A 26122-nucleotide genomic window follows, 5' to 3' on the forward strand; every position below is an offset into this window, starting at 1 on the left:
GAGATGGTGCTGCTAACCCACTTTCTTTTTAGTTACAATTCATATGATACTATGAAATAAGAACAAATGTTTATTAGATAACATATGAAGTAAATTTTAATCAATAATAAAAACATGTTTAAGAGAATATGTTAATAATGTTCTTACATTACAATTCACATATTTTAGCTTACACGTTATCCCAAATATACCAAATAATCATCAATATAATAAAAGTATTTTGCTTAAGCGGTTTTATGAATCTTTATGTTCTCAAGACACGTGTATAAATTTGGTTTTGATTTTAAAATTAGAAATGAAAAATTAGTCTCTCAAACCTTTTTAAGAATTTGGTTCCAAACATTAAATTGGAAGAACTAAAATGTCTATGGTTATAAACATTTTGAATTGTTATGTCTGAAATTCAAAAATATAATCTAAAAATATGTTTTAAATTCTGAAAATATATTTTAAATTGTATAATAACTATATTTCTAAATTCAAATACATAGTTTAGATTGTGTATTTATTTTATACTGTATAATCTAAGTTTCTAGATTTTATATATATATATATATGTATATTGTATAATTCGAATACGTTTTTAAATTGTATAATTTAAAAATTTAAAATATATTTTAAATTATATAATCTAAAATAAATTTTTAAATTACATAATTTAAATATTTGAAATGTATTTACAAATGAAAATGTATTCTGGTTAAGGTCACTGTCACTAGTATTATCTCAAACTATGAGCAATATATATATGTGTTAAAAAAATGCTATTTTTTTCATTTGGATGAAGGCATGCATGAGAAATACCTATATTAATAAACAAAATAAAATGTTTGTATTTTTATAATAAAATTTACTTTGATTGTAATTTTAATAATTTCCTTTCATAATATTTTCTCTCATTTGTAATTTGTTTGATAAATTGTAGGATTTAAATTCTTATAAATGTAGGTATAATTTGTACTATTTAGACTATTCTTAGTGGGCTTATTCAAGCCCATGTAGAAGTCATAGGGGATGCCCAACAATAATTCAAAGAGTGCAAGAAGAAAAAGTATCATGTTAAACCCAAATTAAAGCTCAGGAAAGAAAGTCAACTTTTAGACTGTTTTTTCCTGCACCTCCATATGTTCTTCTGCCACCTCTATGCAAAATATGAAAATACCTTTTTATCCTTCTTGTGTCACCCCCATATTCTAGATTACATAATTCGAAAGTTAATCTTGGATTCAGAAATAGCTTACGGATTATAATCCAAAATATACTTTTAAAAATTGCTATTCTGAATTATATAATCCGGAAGTCTGGATTTGAGAGTAGCTTATGAATTATGTAATCCAGACATGCATTTGAAAAAAGGTTTCCGAATTACATAATCTGGAAGCTAATATCATATTAGAAAAGACTTCCGGATTATGTAATTCGAAAACTAATTACGAATTTGAAAAAAGACATATGAATTATGTAATTCGAAAACTAATTATGAATTTGAAAAAAGACATATGAATTATGTAATTCGAAATATTATAAAGGGACTTTTTAGAAATACGGAAATTTATGGAGGTTAGAAAAGAATATGGAGGTGGAGGAAGAAACATACCAATTTTCAACATTATAATTAAAGCATTTTCAAGAGAGGCGTGAGAAGCACGTGGAAGCATGAAATGAAATGCAGAATATTTTTACCAATTTCCATAAGTCTATTGAATTTATTTTTGAATTTTTAATTTTCAAATCTCCCTCCATCTTTTGGCTTTTAATTTTTGACCAAGGGTCATAGTGTTTTAGAAGTCATATTTAGATCTCATAAATTTAGGTTAATAAATTTGTTTGACAAAGCTTATAAATAATCACAATCACCTTTTGCAAATAATTTTGGATTATATATGATAATTGTGTTTTGTGAGAGTAATCTTAAGTTTGAATTTTATCTTATGCTCTAAAAAGTCAAATGATGATTCTACATAAAAATTGTCATGAAGAAGACTTATTTTTCATCTTTAATTGTGTCTCTTGTTCTCTTTTCTTCAATTGTTCTTGAACTATCTTATATTTCCATTCCTATATCATGTTCTTATTTTATATCCACCATTCATTCTTTAATTTATTTACATAGTCATACACTTATCTTGAATATAAATACCCAAACTTATAGAATCCTATTAATGTCCACTAACAAACATATACCTATAAAAGTCGAATCTTAATGAAATATAATTAAGTATCTCAGTATCTAACTTGTTCCACTGGGAAATAAAAGTACCTAACTTGTTAGTTATTATTTCAATTTGAGATGGTAATTTGGAGTATAATGATTACATTTCTCAAGCATGATATAAATTCGATTCTACCTTATAATATCATAGAAATTGAAAGTGTGTAGACCTCATAAATAAAATAATCGATAAGAATAAAAGGAAATCAAATTGGTTGGATTGGACGTGACTCACTGATATGAACAATGGAACTATGAATGTATTCAGATTCTTTTTCATTGCTGAGAGTGTCAAAACACACCATAACTTAAACAGATGCATCTTATGGTGGAAGAAACCGCAATTGACGGTGATAAAATAAAAGAACCCACACATAATACTCAAGCCAAGTGCTTTTGATCATTATGCTCTCCTTTATGCTCCATCCACTCAGATTAACAAAACTAATCATGTCAACCTTTCTCTCTCCTGCTTAATGGAGGATCTTAATCAAATTACACCTATTCTTTTATTATTAGCAGCAAAACTTTCTAATCATATCTCTATTCCAACCAGTTGTATGAAAAAATTAAGTTGTGTTTCGATATTTTCGATATAATTTCACATCGTTTAAAAGAAAAAATTAAGTTGTGTTTTGATATTTTCGATATAGTTTCACATTGAAAAGTCAATATAAGAAAGTTTATATACATTTATCTCTTTTTACTCTCTAAACTACCCTTTAAAGACAAAATCAGTCTATATACATCCATTCCAAGATATCTTCTAAAGACAAAACCATGAGTTTTGAACTTTAAAAGTAAACAATACCTTGAATAATAATTTTTGGGTTTAAAATTGGAAAATAATTTGGTTGTGCATTCAAATTTTATAGGTTTGAATATACTAAATAAATTAAATTCTTAAAGGGCAATGTTAAAATGAAGAATGCTATAAATCAATGTTCAACAGTGATATGTGATTCACAAGTTTTAGTCTCACAAGTCACCTATAAACAGTAACAGAAAGTGCAATGCTTTTCACATAAGTTGTCCAGCTTGACATTTGTCGACATTTGTCCTATCTCCATTAATGGGGGAAATTGAAACAAAGACTAAACACCAAAAACTTGAATTTATCAATTCAAAGCCATTCATTCTGGGAACAATCAGAATACCAAGACAGAATATCAATAAATTACACACATTTGAGCAGCATTCTGAGAAAAGAAAAAACAATAAAAAAGGGTATAAACTAAACCCATTGCTGCTTTGTTGCCTCCATTCTCCGCAACAAACCATCAATCTCTTCTTGCATTCTCTTTTTCATTTTATAGTAATCAAAATAGGAATTTTCCAAGACTTTCAGTTCATCCATTTTCTTCCTCTGTGTTTCCTCAGTTTCGTGCAAGCAGAGTTTGGAAAGCTTTTCAGCATACTCTTCTTCCATCTGGGCAGTCTTAGTCCTGATCATCCTCTGGAACCCTTCTGCCTCTCTTCTTGCTTCATCTGCCTTGGTTTGGAACATTCTGGCTTCTGCCTCCTTTATCCTCACAATGCTCTCCAAATTTTCAAGTCCACCTTTTCTTAATAAAGCCCCCAAATGGAAATCAGCCTCATTTTTCAGTTCACTCAAGATGGAATCTTTGAGGTCTTTCTGAAGCAGTTCACTTGACATGGCATCAGGATGTGACCTAGAATAGCCCATGTCATAACCATATTTTGGTAATAGAGGGTTATCTTTTGAAAGAGATGGTGTATTCTTTGTAAGGTTAGTTTGAGAGGCTGCCAAATCCTTTGAAGAAATACCAGCAGATGCAGGAAAGTCTGACATGCTGTCTGCGTCTGTTTATCAGAAATATCATCTGAGAGTTAGATACTATTGTAGTAATTTTATTAAAGCAAAAACGAATTAATCCAAATACAAAATGAAAAGGACCTTCTACACAAAAGGACATTTCATAAAAGAATCACAGAGTCACATGTAATTTGATCTATTCATCAAACACATTAAAAAAAGTCAAAGAGATAATAGTAACTGTACCATACTAGCCACTTAAATTTATAACACATCTTTCCAGTTTTCCTAAACACTGACATTCCAATGAGCTAATACATTCCAATGTTTCCATCATTGAAGTACTTGAGTACCAAATGCAATGATAAGGTGTAAATATCTTAACCAGGAAAGGAAGAAGACGCAAAAGGCTTAAAACTAAGAATTTATGCCGTTTTAGGTATGGATGCTCAATGTAGCTCAGTGTGTAAAATAACATTCCTTCTTTATTTCTAATCTATGATAAAAAAAAAAACTTATTGAACTTCATCAAATGTAATATTGAGCTCAACTGATTTAAAGACTACAAGATGATTCCATTGATATATATACATCATACATATGTTGCGGTATCAAATACTGACAATATTGCTCTCACCATAGAGCTACACAAAAAACAACACCCGAGATGGGAGGTAAATACCCAGATTGAATGGTGAAAGCAAATTGGATGTGGTAAATAAACAAGCCTGATTGACTGATACAAAAAACTTGAAGCAGATAAAAATCCAGCAGTTTGAAATCACTTTATAAATGACATTCAAATCCTGTATTTAGTGTGTTCTTGTATAAGCTTTTACTTTTAGAGAAGCACATAATCAAAATCAGAAGACCGATTTTCGGAGATTTTTCCTTTACTTGGATTTAGGGTAAAATAATGATAACCAAGCTAGCCTATATTTTAAAAACACTAACAAAAGTTATGGTTCTCCATTCTCATTCTTAATGTCCAAAAATAATTTCCCAACTTCCCTGAATTTTCCACCTCAAACAAAAGTTGTTGCCGGAAAACTGTGGTTGTCCTTCCTCATTTCTAATTTTATTTTTCGACCTTGGACAGAAAAACCGTAAGGAGTGTAATTATATTTTGGTCAAGTGGAAAATTGGTTCAAAGTTTCATAAGTAATTTGTAAAAAGAGCATATTTTTTTTAGTATCTCATTTTTATCAATCCGTGTATCTCCATCTGTCAGAAGCACAATAAGTTTTATCAACAATAATGCTTTACCTCCACAGCATACACACATAATCCTCCCTTATTCACTATCCTACCAAATCACAAAAAGAATCACTGGTTTTTACTCATTTTCATATCATGTGAAAATGTTTTCATGCAACTACAACACTAGATTATACCGTATTAAGAAGAGCTGAAAGATTAGCACATAAAGTGTTCTTTTAACTCTCAATCCCATAAAAGAAAATGGATTGATCATTTACTCCTCAGTGAGACCAAGCAAATCATTATGCAATCATAGTGCATCCATAGCACTTAAATGCTGTATCTATGATTATCCCCTTAGCACTTATTTATGAAGCAATTTTTATAATTTTTAAATCCAAACAAATTTAAATATGAAGACGAAAGACCCAAGTTCAGACGCTTACAGTTGAAAAATTGTACGATGTAATTGCAAGCGTCCAAAGGAGATACCATTTTAGTTTGAAGCTTTAATAGCAAGTCATCAGTTTTAACATGCAATTCCTTCCCTTTGCGATCTTCACTTGCCCTGAAGATCCTCCTTACACAGTCAAGCTCTTTCACCAAGGTTTCAAGACCCCAATCCTTTGCACAACACAAAAACACGTCTTTAACAAAACCAAACATTTCCGAGGCATGTCCACAACCGATACAGTGAAACTGCATCTCTGATGTCCCTGAAGGCCCCTTCAAGCTAGGTCCAGGCTTGATAAGATTTCTCTGAATGCCACAGGTAGCATGGCACCAATGAGAACAAACATCACATCCTATCCAACTACAAGTGTTATTTGCACAATCAAAGTTCAAACAGACAGGACACATGCAAGAACTACAAAAGCCCTTATTTCCTGAGCAAATCTTGCAGTCACAATCATCAACAGGAAGCAAATGCTTGCAGGTTACATTCCTACATCTCTTATACAAGAAAATCTCTACCATCTCAGACAAGTGAACTTTGCTAGACAGGAAGGTTGCAAGCCCCATCTTGACAGCCGCTAAAACCTCTAATTGTACATTGTGGCACTTTGAAAGACTCTCCTTTGTAAGGTCAGATCTTCTATCAAGCCGGTTTTGGAGGCTCACCAGTTCCTCTTTCCTGTCAGGCTTCTCAATGAGATTCTTTAAGTATTCCTTAGTTGATGCTATGACGTCATCAGTAAGCTCCTGAATTGTCAATGCCATGACAGTGATAGACTCTGAAACAATCTCCCTAACAATTCTCTCGGGTCTAGAATGCTTCCTTACCTTTCCATCATCCAAGCCATCCAAGATTCTCAGATTCTCAGAGTTCCTTCCCCTTGAGTCCCCTGACTGAGCCTCAAGCCTTGGCCTTGCAGGCAACTCTGAAGGGAAAAAAGAATGGTTATCTGAACTAGTAGTTTTATACTGACTATTACCTTGCATGAAGGAACTAATACCAGCACCATGGTTGGAAAAAGCAACCCCGTCTCCTATTGGCTTGAACCTACTATGCACAGACCCATTGGTCCCCTCCCCACAGTTCCAAATGTGGTCATCTTTGCTCATCGAGTACTCAAAATTATCGGTTGAATTGCGGGTTATTGAGCAGCTTGGGTTGTGAGAGAACGGGTGGGAATAGGAGTAAGACAAAGAAGCTGCTGTGTAGTCATTGGAATATGAAGTGTGAGTAGTGGTTGGTCTACAAGGTTTAGTCCTAACCAGTTGATCACCATTTTGCAAAGCGTTTGAAGCTGTGAGGGAAAGAGACACATCAGGCAAAGCAAGAGAGAGATTGAGCGTCTCCAATTTTTGCTTCTTCTCCTTATTACTCTCCCTCTCAACAACTTCCTCAAGGGATCTCTTGGAAGAATCCTCTCTTGGCTCACTCAAGCTGAGAAAATCTCTTTCCACCCATTTTCCATCCTGATTTGAGTTCTCACAAGCCAGGACCTCTTTCCCTTTGTGGCTTATTCTCTCAAAGGAATTCAGCAAGCTTTTACCAGGATTCTCTTTCTCAGCAAAACTCAGTTTTGGGTTGTCACAAAGGTAGCTGAGGGTCAACTCTTGGAATCCCGAGCTTCCAAGAACAACCTCGGTGGGTTTTGGGTGAAGAACCCCATTAACACCTCCACCACCACCCACCTTTGAATCTCTCAGAAATTCAACACCTTTCTCATCTGGGTACTCCTTGTTTGCCTCAAAATAGTGCCTTGAGAACTTGCTCCTAGAGTTCTCACCGTCCGATTCAGCAACACGATCTTTACTTCCAATCATGGTCAGAGGAATGAATGAGAGAAGAGAAGGCTACGAGAAAGAGAAGAATGATGGGGGCAATTCAGAAAATAAAGGGAGAATCAGAGGTTTATTTTGTTTTATGTTCTGGATATTGGTTTTGGTTTGGGAAACTCAGGAAGCAACGGCAGGAATTTCATGTTTTTCTTCTAGTCTTCACACTCGGTTTAATAAAAGACGGCGATGCTTTTGCGCGTGTGGTAGATTACAGTCTTACCCCTTGAAAGTGGAGAGAATTACTCCCAAGTGGACCACTTCTTTTCTTTTTTCACTGCAACTGTCTTTTTCATCTAACAGCTCAGCACCATGCATTACCAATTCAACACATTTGCCATACCATCACTTTCTCTTCAACTCATTTATTATATTTATAACTATTCCATAAAAGTTATTCCTCTTGAATGCTTTTAATTGAGCTATTAATGAAGTCTGATGTGTGTGAGATGAGCAAGAAAATTCATCAATAAATCATGATGCTAAATGAACAAGTAAATAAGAAAATAATGAGCTATTAAGAAGGGAACAAAAAGTTATAAGCCTTAAAAAAATTAATTATTCAACTGAAATTATACGGAAATGACGTTAAATTCAGTTAACATTTGATATTCAAAATAAAAAAAATAAAAAAAATGTTATACTATCTTGGAATCATAAATTACACATAAAAGTGAAGTTATTTTTCTTAATTATGCATACCTTATTAGAAGCTAAACTTTTTGTTGATGATTAGGAGTTCAAGTAATCAACTTCCACTATATCAATGTATTAACAAAAATTTAAGTACTAACAATAGATATAGAGAATGTGATGACACAAAAAAGAGAATGTAGTGACGAAACATAAAGAATATGGCAACTCAAAAATGTTAAGCATGAGAGAAGCTAAAATAGCAAAATATGCATAATTGATTATGCAATATCCTCTTAATATATGTTGCATGTTACTTAATTTGTGTTTCTATTTTTTTAAAATTGTTAACTTTTTTCTAGTAATATATGTAAATATTGAATTTATTATTATTATAAAAAAATATTATATAATTAATAATATTATTTAAATTCAATAAAAATTATATTTTATAAATTATGAATATTAAGTTATTTATTTATATCTAAAAATTTTAAATTTTTACATATTGATAATTTTTCATCTAAATATTTTTACAATTATGAATATCAAAATTTTATTTTTAATGCAAACACAATTATTTTATGATAATTTTGTATTTTTTGAAAAATTTACGTAATCATGTTTTTAATTACAAAACAACAAAAATTTACAAATAAATATTTTTTTAAATTATTTTAAATATAACAGTGAAATTGTATATACTTTATGACAACTTTCTATGGTCAAATAATGTTAAGTTTTTTTTATCAACATAGCCAATTATGTGTTGAGGTTTTTAATATTAAGTGTGACTCTTCTGAATCGCTTCATGAAGGCTATAAAGGCTCAAAGGGATTCAATATTTTCTTGTCATAGGTTGACGAGGGCTATTGAGGTGAGGTGATGAGGTCAGTTGGTGGCGAATTACGTTTCAAACTTCTTCACCAAGATATCAAAGAATTCAATTGAATTTGGGGAAAGCGAGTGAACCAACTTAATGCAATTCCTTTTAAGGAAGTCAATAATACTTCGAAGAGGATGACAACGTCTGAGGTATACAAACTAATCTGCATGATATACATGTCGATGTGCTTATCAGAGCCTGTGGTACTTTCGTACCTATCTAGGGTTGAGCTCTTTCGATTTTGCGGGAGTGCAATTTCCATTATACCTTATGTGAAGGAGTGTCAACGAGAAGAGGCACCGAAAATGTACATAGAGACTAGTGGTCGGGATTGAGCATTCTGGAAACTACTAGCCTCTTGAGCTTTTGGGACGATTGGTACATTGGAGCTAGTTGGATCTTTGTGTTTGGTGTTGGCCTGCAAAGGTATGGTCTCACTCCCTTCCAACTTCTGCCTCCTTCTTGCATTTTCAGATCGAAGGATATCAATTTCTTTTGCCTCTCTTGAGTGTTTCTATTTCTCTACGCAACTCCTTTATCATTTCCATTTGATTAATGTAGTTATCACGGGGTTCCTTGTTCCGAGTTTATTATTCGTCATGTTTCATGTGGTCACCATGTAGTCCGTCAAGGTGTTTTCTTCAATGCCACGGTGGGTGCAACAATCCCAAAATGACCTTATATGGCCACTAACTTCAACTCCCACTACTCAATCATCTATGTGTTGCTTTGTGTCTCAGATTTATTCTATATCTTAGTCTTGATCTAGTTTGGTCTCGATAGTATCAGTCTCGACATGTGGTACCTACAACCACTCTGATGTTCAAGTTAGTTAATCATGATTTTCAAAAGTAGGCAATTATAAGGAATCACTTAAAAATGTTTTTACCTAAGGATACCTTCTTATTTATATAGTTTTTATGGATATAGACATGTACAAAACTCTATAGAAGGCCCAACTGAATCCTAATTACGATTTTAGGATGTGTTTAAACATAATATGTTTGTTTAATCATACTTAATTATTTAGAAGACACGTGTTAGTTGAGCGTGTCGAGATTGCAACATACATTCACCATACTTAACAGATGTATGTTAGTCATTAGAGATGTGTTTGACTATTCTCAATTGAGTGAGATGATATTGATCTAGATAATACAAAATATATGTTCTAAAAAATATTTAAGTTTTTAATATTAAGATAAAAGCAAGTAATTATGTTTAATACTTCGTAAGCTTGTGAGAAAAAAAGTTATAGGGTAAAATTACATTAATTTTAAAACAGAACCACCCTTGATATCTTTGTTCCATTGAATCTTTGCTTCCTCTATCGTCCTTAGCCACCTATGGCTATTTGAACTTGAACAGTCCACTGGAACATGGATGAAAATCTTCAACCACAAGGAGTCGACTTTGAAGAAAAATTAGTATTGCAAATTGGTTTTCTTATGAGTTTTTATATCAAAATGATGATGAAGATTCTCACTTTTAAATGACATGGACTGGACTTCACAAGCATAGTTATAAAATACGCAATTCTTTTAAACAACTTAAACACGCAAAGTCAACATGGACGGAAAAAAAAATCCTAGTTTATAAAATAATGTTCGCGATTCTTTTACCACTAGCCAACAAATGCATTGCATGACCTCTTTTTCCAGATTCACGGTAATTTCTTCTCAAATCCTTTCAAGAAGAAAACAAAAGAAAATGTATTTTCATAAAAAAGCAATTAACACATAGAAATTAAAAATTAAAAAATTATACTCCAGAATTTCTGACAAATGAATTCATATCAAACTAATTAAAACGCATCCCAAATTATATATATATATATATATATATATAATTGACTATCTCTTGATAAAGAAGTCTTTCTCTCATTTTCTATATAAAAGAAACTTGTGAGAAAGAGAAATGCAAGCAAATGAGAAGAGCAACATAGAGAGTAAAAAAGAGAGTTGATATTCATCATAGTGTGAGATTAATTAGAAATCCTAGTGAGAGGATAGAGAGATATTGTATTCCATCATTGTTGGGTGAGATTGAGTGTTATCTTCATATAGTTAGAGAAACAAATATTGTAATCCTAATTTCATAGTGAAGACATTTTATGAACTAACTAGGTCTGTGAGTTTTTATTTCTCAATTTGAGAAGGTTTTTCCACGTTAAAAAATTCTCGGTGTCATTATTCTACTTTGCTATATTTTCTTCTATTTGCTTATTGCTTCCGCAAGTGCCCATTTTGTATCTACATCAAAAATGGAGAATTAGTTATGATTTTCCCAACAGTGGTATCAGAACTTGGTTTTGATACAAGATGGAAGGAGCCATTTATGATGGAGACATGTTCAAGTTGATAACGGACAACTATTCCTATTGGAAGTCCATGATGGAGGATCACTTATAATGTAAGAATATGCATGAGCTAATTTTTTGCAAAGACAAGCCAGAAGGTAATAATGATAAAGATTGAGAACTTTTGAATAAAAAAACTGTTGCAATGATTCGAAAGTATATTGATAAAAGTTTGTTTGAGCATGTGTCCACATACACAAATGCTTATGAGTTATGGTTAAAACTTGAATCTATGATTCAAAAGAAAATTCTAAGAAATAAAGCACCTCTTATCAGAAGACTGGTAAAACTTGACTACACGGATGGTCAAAATATGATAGAGCACTTGAATTCATTCAAGGATCTTGTCAATCAATTGACAGATTGATGATGAGTTGCAGACACTTTTGCTACTCAGTTCGTTGCCTGAAAGTTGGGATACACTAGTAGTCACACTCAGCAACTCAAATCCTTGATGGGAAGATCTCAATGGACATTGTTTCAGACAGTTTGTTGAATGAAGAATTTAAGAAGGAAAGAAAGAGGTACAAATTTTCAATATGAAGCAAATGTTATTGAGAAGCGAGGAAGAGGTGAAACCCGTGGGAGAATTGATTCCCGTGGAAGAAACAAAAGCAAAGCCAAAGGTCGTTCTCAATCTCACACAAGAATAACAATATGCTATTATTGTAGCAAAGAAAGTCATAAGAGATTTGAATGTAGAGTTCTGAAGAGAGACCAAAAAGTCGAAACTATTCATCCATACTTAGTTGATCCAAAGAAGAAGGATTGTACTCCAACCACAGTCGTTGTTGTAGACGATGATATTTTTCTTATTGGAGAAGACAATTACCTAAATGTTGCATATGGTGATTTCTCTTGGATCGTTGACTAATGTAAGTCCACATGAATATTTCTTTTTAAATTATAAGAAAGGTGACTATGGTACTGTGGAAATGGGAAACGATGTTACAAACAAGATTGTAGGCATTGGTGATATCGTGTTACTAATAGACACATGAAACAAGTTTGTACTGAAGGAAGTGAGGCATGTTCCAGAAATGCGTGTCAACCTCATCTCAATAGGTAAGTTGGATGATGCTGGCTTTATAGGCACTTTGGTACTGAAAAGTGGAAACTAGCAAAAGGGAACCTAATCATTGCTAGAGGTTCAAAGGTAAGGAAAAACTTGTTTTGGAGAAGCAAATGTTGCTACAGACTCCAAAGACCTTTGACATAGACGATTGGAGCATATGAGTGAGAAAGCATTCCAGATGCTCGTCAAAAACCACTTGCCAGGTATAAAGGGTGTCAAATATTGGAATCTTGTACTGATTGCATTTTTGGTAAACAATGCAGAGTTAGTTTTCAGAGATCAGACAATCCCTTAAGGAGACCAAAGACACTTGAACTTATAGGGGAGCTAGATTATTGATACCCCTTAATTAAGTCGGGAAGGGGGAGATTTGTTGGGAATCCCTCCTTAATTTAATAGGGACGATGACCAATGAATCTTGATAATTGATCCATTGAATATATTCAATGATGACCATTCCAAAGTCTTGGAATTATAACTTTCTCTTGAAAATGTGATGAGCATTAATTATCCACTATCTCTTGAGGAAGAATCCTTCCTCTCATTTTCTATATAAAGGGAACTTGTGAGGAAGAGAAATGCAAACAAGTGAGAAGAACAACATAGAGAGTAAAAGAGAGAGTTGATATCCACCATAGTGTGAGATTAGAAATCCTAGTAAGAAGTTAAAGAGACAAATCCCAATTCTAATGTGATAACATGGGCATAATCATAGGCCTTATTGTTATGATTGGAACTCTTACATGCAAAATCTACCCATGAATCACATTCGTACCTCATGTTTCAATCAAACAACACTTATATTACACATTTAATCCATAACCATGAGTGCAATATCATCAATAATGAAGTAAAGCACAGATTATAATGTGAGATTAAATAAGCTGAAATGGCCATTGGAAATAAACATCTGACTGTACAAAGCACGCCCAATTAATTAATAATTTCACTTCGGAAGAGAACCAAATACTAAAAAATCTTAAGAGAAGTGATACATAAGCATATAAAACTCTGATAATCAAAGCCCTCACAATAAAAATGAGTGGTTGAGAAATTTTGGCTGGATGTAATGAAAAGCAATGGAAGAGTCACTTCTTAGCCACTTATTTATTACTTTGTGAGGCCTTTTGTTGGTGTATGTATCATTCTGAGGTCAACTTAAAGCTTCAATGTGAGATCCGGAGATGCAGAAGCTTGTGGTGGAGGAGGCACTATTGGAACCACACTAGCATTTGAACTTTGAACATGTCCTTCATTAACACCAGCTCCTTGGTCTACCTGTCTGAAACTTCCAGGCCAAAATAAGCCAACATCATCATCTTCCATGAAAACCAGTGATCCAAAATGGTTTCTCTCAAATCTTGCAGCGGTTCTCATATCAGGAGTCCTCAGTGAGGATGGGACGTGTCTTTGGTGCATTGCAGAATGAGCTTCAAGACCAAGAGACCTAAAAGGTGAACCATGAAGAGGTAGAGATGCCAAACTTGTGTATCTCTCAGTGAACATTCCCATTCTCAATGCACGCTTAGCCATCGTCCTCTCCCTTTTATGAGCATTTTGATGACCCCCTAATGCCTGCGAACTATAGAACTTCCTCCTGCAGTAGTTACAAGAAAAAACCCTGGGAGTTGCTGATGCTGAAGCAGGAGCTTCAGCTCCCACTTCACTGCTTGCATCACTAGAACCTTTCAACTCACTATCACTGGAATTGAAGTTGAGTGTCAAGTCAAGGGTAACAGAACCTGGATCAGTTTCATCCTTTGTCAGACACGAAGAAGTGGTGGTGCTGCCCTTCGTAAGATCATAAGATGCTTCATGCAAGGATACATTGGAAGCCACTTGGCTACTTCCTTCTGAGTGATTTTCGGGTTCCAAGTTCAAGTTTGGAGTCATCATGATGTATGGACCTGCTAAGAGTTAACTTCAAAGTTGGGAGTTTTGTTTGTGTTTGTAAAATGGAAGATACAAAGTTCTGGCATTAACATGAAGTTGGCAATAATATGAAATATTATATAATATATCTAGTCTCATATCAACTACATGGTCTTATACATAGGCAACTGCATGGTTTCTATTGTGTTTATCCATCGTGTGTGCAAAAAAGAAAAAAAACTAGTCTCATCTCATCAATGAAATTAAAATATCATTTCAGAAACATAAAAAGATATAGAGCAAATATTACTGATGATTATTATGTGGACTATTCCTTCCACGAAACAAAAGAAATCAGATACATATTAAGATGCTTACATAGAGTCATGTTACTCAAGTGCTGCTAACAGAGTACATAGTATTATCATTGCTCAAATCTAGAGCACAAACTGTTACTTTTTGGTAACACAGTTCACATCACATGTAAGTGCTACTTTGAACGAAATATCAGCACACCAAAAAAATAGTTACCAAATTTTCTTGTTGTCTAACATGCCTGTTTTTATCTTTCTTCATAGAGACTCATCATGAATGATAGAAAGTGAATAATGTCCCAGAGAATAGAAATTCAAACCATTAAACACGCACTCAGATTCCACATATGAAGAATTAAGAGTGGCTTTCTCTGTTCATATCTTTTAAGCTTTCCATAACAACAATTTAGAAAAAAATGTTTTCAGATGAATATGTTCTAATGCAAGAATAAACACCCAAGAAAAATAATTAAATAGAAATAAACTTTCTTTATCTTATTATTTATTTATTTCGTACAACAGAAAGAAACATAGGTTGGATACAAGATAAGACTTAAATACAAAATGTACCATGTGGGTTCTTATCACAGGAGATTTGGTGCAAAATGTACCTTATGTTCCTTATCACTTATAATTCTTAAATGAGCATTATTATGTTATGTATTTCATATCTTTTCTTCTACTTAGTAGAATCTAGCTCGTCTCATGATGTTTGGCAAATTTTATTTTTGTGTCAAATACTAGAATAAGAAAACCTCGGTGGATGTTTAGTTGGTCATAGCACAGTACATTCCATTTCTTCAAGACACTGTAGATTCCCACTCAAGTTTTCACCCTTTGTTGCTACTTTAAAACGAGTGCTTCTCTGATGCACTAAATTAAGCAAAAGTATAAAAGTAGCATTTTTTATTGTCGGTTGTTGTGAACTATAACTATTATGTCCATCAATAGTAAATTGTGGAATTGTCCTCAAATCATGAGTCTACAAGGTATTTCCATGCCAAATTTTACGGATATAAATCCTTTATTTGGTGGCAAAAGCAGATGGTATTTTCAAATATACTGAGATGAAAAGGGTCATGACAGGAAATTTTCCAGGAGTTGCCCCAAGATAAAATTAAGATTGCAAAAATGTATTATTTAAATCAGATAGGTTTAACAGAACACTGAAAAGGGTTATTCCCATAAATTTGTGAAATCCAATTCCATGCTTTCATGGAAATAAATTATCTCCAGAGAGTGACCAAATGATTCCAATATGTCTAATCAATTGACTTACTCTCACTGAAAAGCAGTTCTCATAGCGTACCTATTAACCACCCAAAAGCAGTTCTAAAACAAGGAAACCAAACTGGTAATCAGAAGACTACAAAAACTCAAAAAGGTAGTTATCATCTTGAATGGTTATAGGAGAAAAGAAGATGAAGAACAGTTGGAATTAAGATTCACAAAAATCACTAAAATATAGAATACAAGAAAAGGGAAGTCATTCACCTAAAATTCGTTGCTTCTGCTTGATCTTTACAAGATAGATCTAAATTTTGATACTCAACTAGTAGGTATAATCCTTTTCTTTTCTTAGTAAACTGACAAAGCTGTAATTACCCATCACAGAAACGGTTTCAGATTATCACATAAACCAAACACAAAATCCTCAACATTAGCATAAAAACTTTTCATTTCTTGCAAGCCAAAGAGGACCTTCATGAAACTCCAAAAACACAATAGGAGAAAAGCAGTACAGCAATTAGAGAAAAAGTGAAAGAAACAAAAAATAAAAGAGAGTGAAGAAGGAATGCATGGAGGAATTAGAAGAAAGTGCATAACCAAAAATAAATCTTTTTTTAGTGATGAGATGGGTGAAAAAGAGAAGAACTTACATAACAAACTATAGTACAGTACGATAAAACTGCAGGTTCCTTCCCTCACATGCTGTTGGTAGCTACCTAGTTGTGACTATGAGGAGTATCAGCAACAACAAACAATAGAGGGTACCATGTTTTTTAGCATGAAGCAGTGTAAAGGGGTGAGTGAATAATTAAAAGGAGAGATAAGATGACAGACAGAGAAAAGAGAGAAAGAAAAAGAGTTATGTTATGGGAAAGCAAAGGAGAGAGAGAGAAGGAAGTGATGGAGGAAAGTCAGATAACATGAAGACATGAACCACGTCTTTTGTCGAATTTGAGGTTCTATTTGCCACTGCTTAACTTTAACTGATAAGGGCTAATTATGAGTTAGTGTGAACGTGTCTGTGTTTGTGTCTGTGTGTGATGTTAAAAATGACCAAACATCATAGACAAGAAAAGCAATCACTACTTTACCTGCCAAGACCCACCAGCTAGCTAGCTAGCTACTCAACTCAACCAGACGCATGCTGCTGCACAAAACGTGAAACATCTAATAAAATCAAATGTGGCTAATAATTTTAGCTATGTTTTTATCTTGATAAATTCTGATCATGGTCCCACTCACTGTACCAGAGCATAAATAATAAATATGCATCAGTTTTATTGTTCATAATTCAAATAAAATAGATTTTCCTTAATGGTCGTTTTGCGTCCACTACAAAAAAGAAAGTGGTCCCCTTCTGTTCAATATTTAACGTTAGCTTTATGTCTTTAGGTGTTATAATTTTTCTATTATTATCTGCTTCAACTATTCAGGATATTTTTCTTTACCATTCATTGACCCAGCCACCTTTGTCATATTCATTCATATGGACTCCCATAACTTCCCCATCTTTTCCAACCTCACCATTGCATCTTTCTCTTTCCTTTTCTCATTCCCCACTAATACTAATACACTTCCACACTTATCATCACCACTCTTCTAATTCTCTATAAAACTATCACATCTTTTATACTATACTTTGAAATATTTTTGTTTATAGTCTGTTTTGAGATCTCTAAGAAATTATTTTAGAAAATTTTTAGTATGTTTTAATTATGTATTTCGTGGCCTGAGGTGTGAATTTTCACAACCAATATATTCTTTAATTGATCTGAAAATCAACAAAAAAAAAAAACGTAAGTACTATCAAACATTTACTGCTTTACTTAACAAACAAAATAAAACAGCTCAAATAACTTGTGCGTTTTTATGTTAATTGATATAGAAAAAACAACAAAAACGCGTGGTAATAATGTGCTACCAAACACTTCCTCTATACATTAAACAAAAATTAAAACAGCTGAAAGGGTAAGGATATTTAGCTATAATTAGGGATTATTGTCCCCTAGTTGTTTCACCCTCTATCGCACAAAATAACATAACTTTTTGTGTAAGAATACATTAACATCAATTTTATTAAAAAATAATTACCTTTTATTATTAAAGTGTCAAAAAAATTTATTCAATGTTTTAAGGATAAAATTGCTTTGACACTCGTAAAAATAGCTACTTCGCAACTTTTTATAATAATATTCTTAATTAAAAAATAAAATAATATAATCAAAATATTAATTTATTAGGGTGTTAAAGTGAATGTTTTTATCATTGATGGTCTCAATATTTCACTACCCATTTTTTAAAGATGATATGTGTTTCAGAATTTTGAGAGGTAATTTGACTTGTTAGTTTGTGAGTAAAAAAAAAGGCCATTTTAAAGAGATTTTTCAATTAGCAGACTTAATTTGTGTTTATTTATAATTAAAAAAACATTTTTATAAATAGAAGTGTTTATTGTTTTGGTATAAATAATCTAGAACTGTTTTTTTCTACAACGAAGTTTCATTAAAGATAACACTTTTAAAGTAACATCACTGTCTATAACTGTACTTTTCGTGAGTATTAAAATTGTAATGTGACATCCAAATGTAATTAAATATTTTTAAAAACACTATATCATAAATAATTCAGTGGTTTTTCTGAAAAAATTATATAATATATTTTAATATTAACAAATACTTCATAATATTAAAAAGTTATATTAATTAGATTTATTCAATGGGATTTCAAAAGACTTTTCTCGCACAATTTTTTTTAGATTTTAAGAGTTTGTAAGAATGCAATTATTTTTAAAAATACTTTTATGATTAGGATTTTATAATTTAAATGCTAAAGAATTCATAAAATACAAAATCATCAAATTTGAAAGTATTTCATGAACTTACATAATATTAAAGAATTTGTGTTCTAACCTTAAATTTAGTACAGTATATTTTCAAGAAAAAAATTATTTAGCAAATGTTGATATAACTCTAGGAATTGATTTAATTAGCGAAGATTTCTTTTAACATTTGTTAAGTTTCAAAGATTATTCAAAAATCTCAACAACATAAGAGGTCTTTTAAACTTTCGTTAAATTCTAAATGTTTATTCTAAAACCTTATCAAAGTAACAAAGGTTTTTTAACATTCGTTAAATTCCAAAGGTTTATTGTAAAACCTTAGCAAAATAACAGGTTTTTTCAACCTTTGTTAAATTTCAAACTTTTTTCTAAAAACTCAATAAAATAATGGAGGTTTTTTAACCTTCGTTAAATTCCAAAGATTTATTGTGGAACCTCAATAAAACACTCTAGATTTTTCAAACTTCAATATATATATATAAAATTAAATCTATTTATAAATAAATAATTAAAAACTATATAGTTTTAATATATTTTATAACTAAATTCTATAAAATTTTGAAAGTGTAACTTTACATTACAAATAAGTTTTCTAAAGTTTCAAAATTTATTTTAAAAACTCAGCAAAATAACATTGGATAATAAGTATATCAACAACTAATTTTGGACAATAAGTATTTCAGCAATATTTGCATATTTTGTATGATTAATGGTAGTTGGTTTATATAATTCCTAGTTTTTTTTTACGAGCTCATACTTAAAAAAACTTGACTTATTTTGTTTAAGCTCATATCTTGTACATATATTTTATGTACAATTTTAGTTTTAGTTATAATTGTTAATATTTAATTCTCCTAATTTTGAAATATTTTAAATTAAGGTCTTTATTTTAAAATGCATCTAATAATTAATTCACTAGAAAAGTGAGAAGTGATAAAGTTAATTTCTCTTTGCAATATGTTCTTGCAATCTTTAGCCAAGAACACACATGACTTTAAAGCCCACATGTGATAGATAATGCAATTACTTAGCACATGTAAAAGTTGTCGAGTTAGGTAATAGTGGCTTGTGACCCAAGTTGGATAGTAAGGTGATGGAAGAAGCAATATTGGAGTAAGAAGAATATAGTGTCTTATTTAGTGTTTCTTCTCCTTAGATATAATAGACATAAAGCGAGGCTGAATTGTGATTCCTTGTTAGGACTGTCGTCGACAACCATTGAGCCTGTGCCGGAGAGTAATGTGTCTACGATGGAAGAGAGAAGTCAGGAGGATCGTTAGAGATGGTGGAAAATGGGGTTGAAGGTTATTTCAAACGGCAAGTCATTTTACGAAAATTTTGAAACTCGTGTTATTTTACTAAGTTTCTTAAACCCATGGTATTTTATGGAGGTTCTTAAACCCATGGTATTTTATGGAGGTTTTGAAACCAATGGTATTTTACGGAGGTTCTTAAGCCCATGGTATTTAGCAGGGGTTCTGAAAGGCTTTTCCTAAGGTTTAAAAAACCCTGGGGAACTGCAACCCTGGTTAAATGACTTAATAGAGGTTTTAACCCTAGATAATGTAAAAATAAACCTCCATTAAAATCATTTTTTCTTGTAGTGATTAGATACTTGAATGGGATCATATAATGATTTCATAAAAAGGTTCACAAAGATTTTCTAAAATATCGTACGGACAATCAAGATATGCATTGCATAAAAAAATAGAGATCATAAATACTTTAGTTTTTATAACGCTTCATTTTTAATTTAGGCTATATCTAGTATTCCAATACAAATAAGGGTTTTATTAATAAATGTAAATGTTATAAGTATTTTTTTTAATGTCATTTCTAGTTTATAAGAGTATATAAAACCTTTTTATGATATAAACAACGAATTGTTTACAAGATTTCATTGTGAATATGAAATACAAATACTCATTGTTTAAAGTTTAACTTTACACAAATGTATACAAATTAAACACTTTCTTTTACAAGTCATCTAGAAGATTATATTTATCAACATTAAAAGCTTTAAAGAATGAAATAGCAAGATCTAAGATATGTTTAAAAAGTAATGATGAATGTTTCATCAAGTCTTCATTATTAAGCAAGTTGATTATATTCAAGATCTACACTTGAAGAGTCATCACATGAAAATGTTTTCATGATAAAAAAATATCCATTGTATTGTATGTTATAACTTTCTTGATTGAATGTGTGTGACACATTCATATTGATAAATATTTTATCTATTTTTAGAAACCACAGGTCACTTTTACAAGATGTTTAAAGATTTTTGAAAATAGTTTAAAAATATTTTATGAATATTTTAATCAATTATATATATAAGTTGGATAATTGGTTATCATTAGTAATATTTTAAAAAATCCTTTTCGCTTATAATTATACCCTTTAATAATCAATTAAGTATTGATTGTTTCATACTTCTGAAAAATATTTGTTTCCCTTTTAATCGAGTAATCACTAAGACAATTGTTTATGTTTTTGTTAAGAAAAAGTTTAAGACCATGATTTTGATTAAGTTTTTAAATACAACAATGCATAAAAACATGGTCATGCATAATTGTAAGACAAATGCTTTATTCAATAGTAGATCATGTAAGATATAAATGTTTCATTTGTCAGATGATAGAACATTGTGTAGTCTTTTCTTTAAGTCTGATATGACATTTATATATGCTCAAACAATACGTGCATAGTTTAAGCTAACCTTGTACTTCTCGAATATCCATACGCTTATTCTATTTTGCAGGAAATGTTCATTCCTTTTGTCTACCAAAGAGATATGTTCAAACATAAGTCACATCAAGTGGTCTCTTGGATAAAGAGTTAAACCATTTTCTTCAACAACAACGACCACAATGTGACACAACCACTTTTCAACTTTAGCCCAACTATCAATATAGTTTGGTGCAAAAGGCTATGCTACTTAGGGAAATAAGTATTCCCAACTATTCATGATGTTGCATAAAGAAGAAAGTTCATTTAAAGTTTCATGGAGTGTATTTAATACCTAGTCCACTATCAAGCTTCTAAGACCAGAAAGGACATTCAAGCGAGTTGAAGTTGCTCAATAGCCAAAAGCGGTTTTGCAATATCTATATTCCTTTAATGCCTATATAAATCTATCCTTTAAGAAGAGTAAGCAAGATGAAATTGCAATGTTCTGAAATGCTACTTAAATTTTTTGTGCCTCAAAAAACTTTTTAGAGAACACTATGAGTGTTTATCTAGCAAACTAAGAGAGAACACTTAAACCTTGTAATCATCAAATGATATAATCTCTCCCTAGTAGGAAAAATTCATTATCTAATGATCATACCTAACATTATTTTCTTATCTTAGTCAAGAGTGATTTTTGAAAAAGAATACTCTTTGAGCTTAGAGTGACTTTTGAAAATAATACTCAAGAAGATTAGCCAAAAGTAGTTACGATTCTAAAGGATACTTGTTATGTCAGGAGTGGCCTTTAGAAAGAACACTCAAGGGGTTAGCTAGGAGTGACTATGATCCCAAAGTACACTCGATTGGACCAATAGTGACTTTTGAAAGAATACTTAAGGGGTTCCAAGAATGGCTACAATCCCAAAGAATACTTGGTTGAGTCAGGAGTGACTTGTTGAAAGAATACTCAAGGGGTTAGACAAGAGTGACTATGATCCCAAAAAATAATTGCTTGAGTCAGGAGTGACTTGTTGAAAGAATACTCAATGAGTTAGTCAGGAGTGGCTACAAGCCCAAATAATACTTAATTGTACTTTGTAGCATTAGTTTGTTTAGTGGAACTTAATCTGTTGATTGAGAACTAGATGTAGTTTGTTAAGATAGACGAACCAATATAAAATATAATGTGTATTCTTCTATTTTCTTATATATTTTTGTTAGAGTAAAAGTCCAACACTTTGTAATTTTGATTAAGTGCTTAAATCAATAAGGCATGAAGTTGCATTTGATATGATGAAGACCAGATCATATGAGTGCATTTTTTGTCAAACGATGAAAGCACCATGATTGACCAACCATAGCATTTGTTGAACATTGAAGATTTGATTAGAAGTACAATCAAAGACCAAGCTAACACATTCATGGAGAATGTTCTTGCAACTTGAGTCTATATTACAGAGAATGTCTTTTACATCTATCCCAATAACTGCACCAAACAAAAAGTGTTCAAATATATCTTAGGAGTAGATCTAAAGCTTCAATATTCACCAACTCTATTACCACAAACTATTTTAAACTCTGGCCCAACTATATGTCTTGTATGATGTGCACTTTTAACTATTGTTTGGTGTAAAAGATTCTGCCATCGAGGAAGATAAATATTTATTAGAGAGATTGCGTGAAGAAGAGAAGAGAAATTGTTTTACATTCCATGCATTTCATGCTTCTTAACGTAAAAATTCACTAGACGACAGAAGAAGAACTAGACAATGAAGAGAGTTCAAAGCTACTCAATGACTATAAAAGGGAATGAAATGACTACATTTTCCAAATCTATATAAAGACATACTTCAAAGAGAAGAACAAGAAGGATGACCATAATTTGCAAGTGTTGAAACTTTACTAAAATTTCCTTATGCCTTAAAAGCTCTGTAAGAACATAGTTTTGTTCATTCTAGAAAACTACTAGAGAGATCTTAAAACTTATATACGTCAAAAGAAACTATCCTCCTTATTGAATGAAAAATGTGGTCTTTTGATCACTAAGACTTTGTAATTATCTTAGTTAGAAATGGCTTGTCAAAAGAATAATTAGTTAAGTCATAAGTGTCTTGTGAAAAGAATACTTGACGGGGTTATCTAGAAGTGTCTGGGAGCCAAAAGATACTCAGGTTAAGCCAAGTGTGACAGGTGAAAGAATACTGCATTAAGCCAAGAGTGACTTGAAAAAGAATACTTGAATGGGGTTAGCCATAAGTGGTTGAAACCAAAGGAATACTTGATTATAATTCACAACAATAGTCTACTTACTGGAACTTGACTAGTTGGTGTCAAGAAGTAGATGTAGTTTGTGTGATCAAACGAACCAATATAAAAATATTGAGTATCTTTTCTCTCCTTAATCTATTACATTTCATGTTTGATTGTTAAACTAACTAATATAAGAAGGAAGCTTTTAAAACTAATCATAAAGTCAACGCATTATCAGTTGTGGCAAATCATCATAAAAAGAGACATAAAAATCATTTCCCTAGAGAAGGACTATAATGAAGAAGAATATAGTCAAATGCAAATTGATAAAAGGAAGGTACCCACTCATCTATACACTCTCCAAAAATGAATATAAGAAAGTGTGCAAATTAAGACTGTAGAGGAGATGTGAGATTCCGTAATAGTTAACTATGAAGGAAACAAATATGTTTAACTTCGAAAAGATGGCACTCCACTCCCAAATATGAATCCTTCACATGAAGGATGAAGAAAATATAAACAACATCATTGAAAAAATGCAAGTTCTTTTTAACGATTAGAAGCTCTTAGACAAAACTTCTCCAAGGCTCAAATAAATTTAAAGTAGCTAGATAGCATGCCCAAGATTTGGGAGCCAAAGACAACAACCATAACAAAGACTCAAGATCTAAAGAAGCACCATGGGATGAGCTTCAAGTTTTTGTAAGAGTACATGAAACTCATCTTTAAGATTATAGTAAGAAAGAAGCTTCAATCTCATCAGATCGAGGATTAAAGGCTAAGATAAAGCCAAATCTTGTCAGACAAAATAAGCTAGAGTTCTAAAGGCTCTAGAAGAAGTTGAAGAAGAGATATATGCATGGATTTGAAAACTCAATAGACAAAGATATATTTCTTATGTCTAGAGATTTTAAGTAGTTGATTAAATTAAAAGGACATGGAAACAAAATGTTTTCTTTTAGAAGAAAAGAAGGACCTTATAGACAAAAGGAGAATGAGGTTTCTCAAGAAATTATTTCTTATCAATGCAACAAGTTTGATTAGATGAAATATGGATGTCCCAAAGTTATAGAAAATGTCAAAGCTAAAAAAAAAGTTTGATGGCTAGTTGGAAAGATACAAACTTTTAATTAGACTCCGAAGTAGATGAAACTAAATTCATATATTTCTTTAAAGATACAATTTTAGTATAAGTGAATTTTAAAAGTATAAAAATTTATTTAATTAAAAAAAATTATAGCTCACTTAGTAAAATGATTTTGTTTATGGATAAATTCATTATAAAATTTGATGATTATGATGATAGTTTTTTTTATTATATTTCAAATTATCCTTAATGCTGAATCAACTTCAGCTTGGAGTCAAAGCATATGCCTAAGTGATAAGTGAGTATGATCCATCTCATCAACCAAATATAAAAGTGTTACATCACATAAATTTCAAAAACGGTAAAAACATTCATACAAGTTAAGGACAGACCACCGCCTCCACGTGAAAGTCACGTGACGTAATTTCACATGTCTCTGTTGGAATGTCACCACATTTGACCATCCAGTAATAGCCCTCAGATTCATCATGTTTTCAATTCTATAAATAAAATAAAAAATAAATTATACTTTTAGTTTTTATCTTTTTATTATTATAGTGATCCTCTTTATACGTTTGATGTACATTTAATACTCTTAAAACTTAAGAGATGCGTATATATAATGTCAAATATGTGAAAATTAAATAATTTTAAAATAAAATAAATGTTTACGTAATTTTTTTAAAAAAATAGAATATCAATATAATTAAAAAAATCTTACACTACAAGAATGATTAACTGTAAGAAAATAGCATCAACCTTAAAAGGAATATAATTAGAATCACCCACACTCTAACAGGAAAATAAAATATTTAGAAAATTGAGCTTTAACTAAATGCACTCTACATCGACATTACAAATTGATAAAGATAAAAATAAGAATAACAAAAATTAATTTGTATCTGTTTGGGATTAAAAAGATAGTAAATTACATTTTACATAAAATAATTATATTATATCGTCCATCTAGCGAACATAAAATTGATTATAAAAATAAAAAATAAAAAATAAAAATAAAGTTTGCATGAATTTAATCGATTACTCAAGTAATTTTTTACTTGCGTCAGTTTGGGGATAAAAAGGACACTGACATTATATTTTACATTATATAATTATACTGTAAGTCTATCTAGTCGATACATAACTAATTATAAAAATGAATAAAAAAAATAAGAATAAAACTTGCATGAGGAGGCATCCATTTTTATTAGTATTACCATCCATTTTACTTATGCTTTAATTAGTGAGATATTAATGTTGATTACATGACGTCTTATTGATGTATAACAAAAAATAACATATTAATTAATAATTGTAGCACATGAAGGTTAAGCAAAATAATTCTTGTATTTTCTAGTTTTCTTCTTCTTTTACATTGTGTGAGCTCTAACATTATTACAACATCATTACTTCCTAATTCTTGTCATTC

At 31.4% G+C, this 26122-nt stretch overlaps 2 protein-coding genes across 6 annotated transcripts; both read right to left on the reverse strand.

The window, feature by feature from the left end:
- Window positions 1-3204: 3204 nt before the first annotated feature.
- Window positions 3205-7824, reverse strand: LOC137811622 (protein OBERON 3). Of its 2 annotated transcripts, none has more exons than XM_068613424.2 (2): window positions 5682-7628; window positions 3205-4036 (listed from the first exon to the last, which is right to left on the reverse strand). In XM_068613424.2, exons 1-2 carry the CDS (start codon window positions 7461-7463, stop codon window positions 3824-3826), a joined length of 1995 nt encoding a protein of 664 aa, XP_068469525.1. In that variant the 5' UTR covers window positions 7464-7628; the 3' UTR covers window positions 3205-3823. The 2 variants fall into 2 exon arrangements, with proteins under 2 accessions (XP_068469525.1, XP_068469524.1); XM_068613423.1 differs by having other exon boundaries at window positions 3308-4036; window positions 5636-7824.
- A 5474-nt stretch (window positions 7825-13298) lies between these two features.
- On the reverse strand, window positions 13299-16960 carry LOC137811624 (zinc finger protein 4). Of its 4 annotated transcripts, none has more exons than XM_068613425.1 (3): window positions 16495-16815; window positions 16109-16209; window positions 13299-14335 (listed from the first exon to the last, which is right to left on the reverse strand). In XM_068613425.1, the coding sequence occupies exon 3, from the start codon at window positions 14322-14324 to the stop codon at window positions 13587-13589; it is 738 nt and encodes a 245-aa protein (XP_068469526.1). In that variant the 5' UTR covers window positions 14325-14335; window positions 16109-16209; window positions 16495-16815; the 3' UTR covers window positions 13299-13586. The 4 variants fall into 4 exon arrangements, with proteins under 4 accessions (XP_068469526.1, XP_068469527.1, XP_068469528.1 ...); XM_068613426.1 differs by having other exon boundaries at window positions 13299-14338; XM_068613427.1 differs by lacking the exon at window positions 16109-16209 and having other exon boundaries at window positions 16495-16960.
- Window positions 16961-26122: the final 9162 nt, after the last annotated feature.

This window comes from Phaseolus vulgaris, chromosome 2 (genome assembly GCF_051622355.1).
Source record: "Phaseolus vulgaris cultivar YP4 chromosome 2, ASM5162235v1, whole genome shotgun sequence".
Taxonomy (NCBI): Eukaryota; Viridiplantae; Streptophyta; class Magnoliopsida; order Fabales; family Fabaceae; genus Phaseolus; species Phaseolus vulgaris.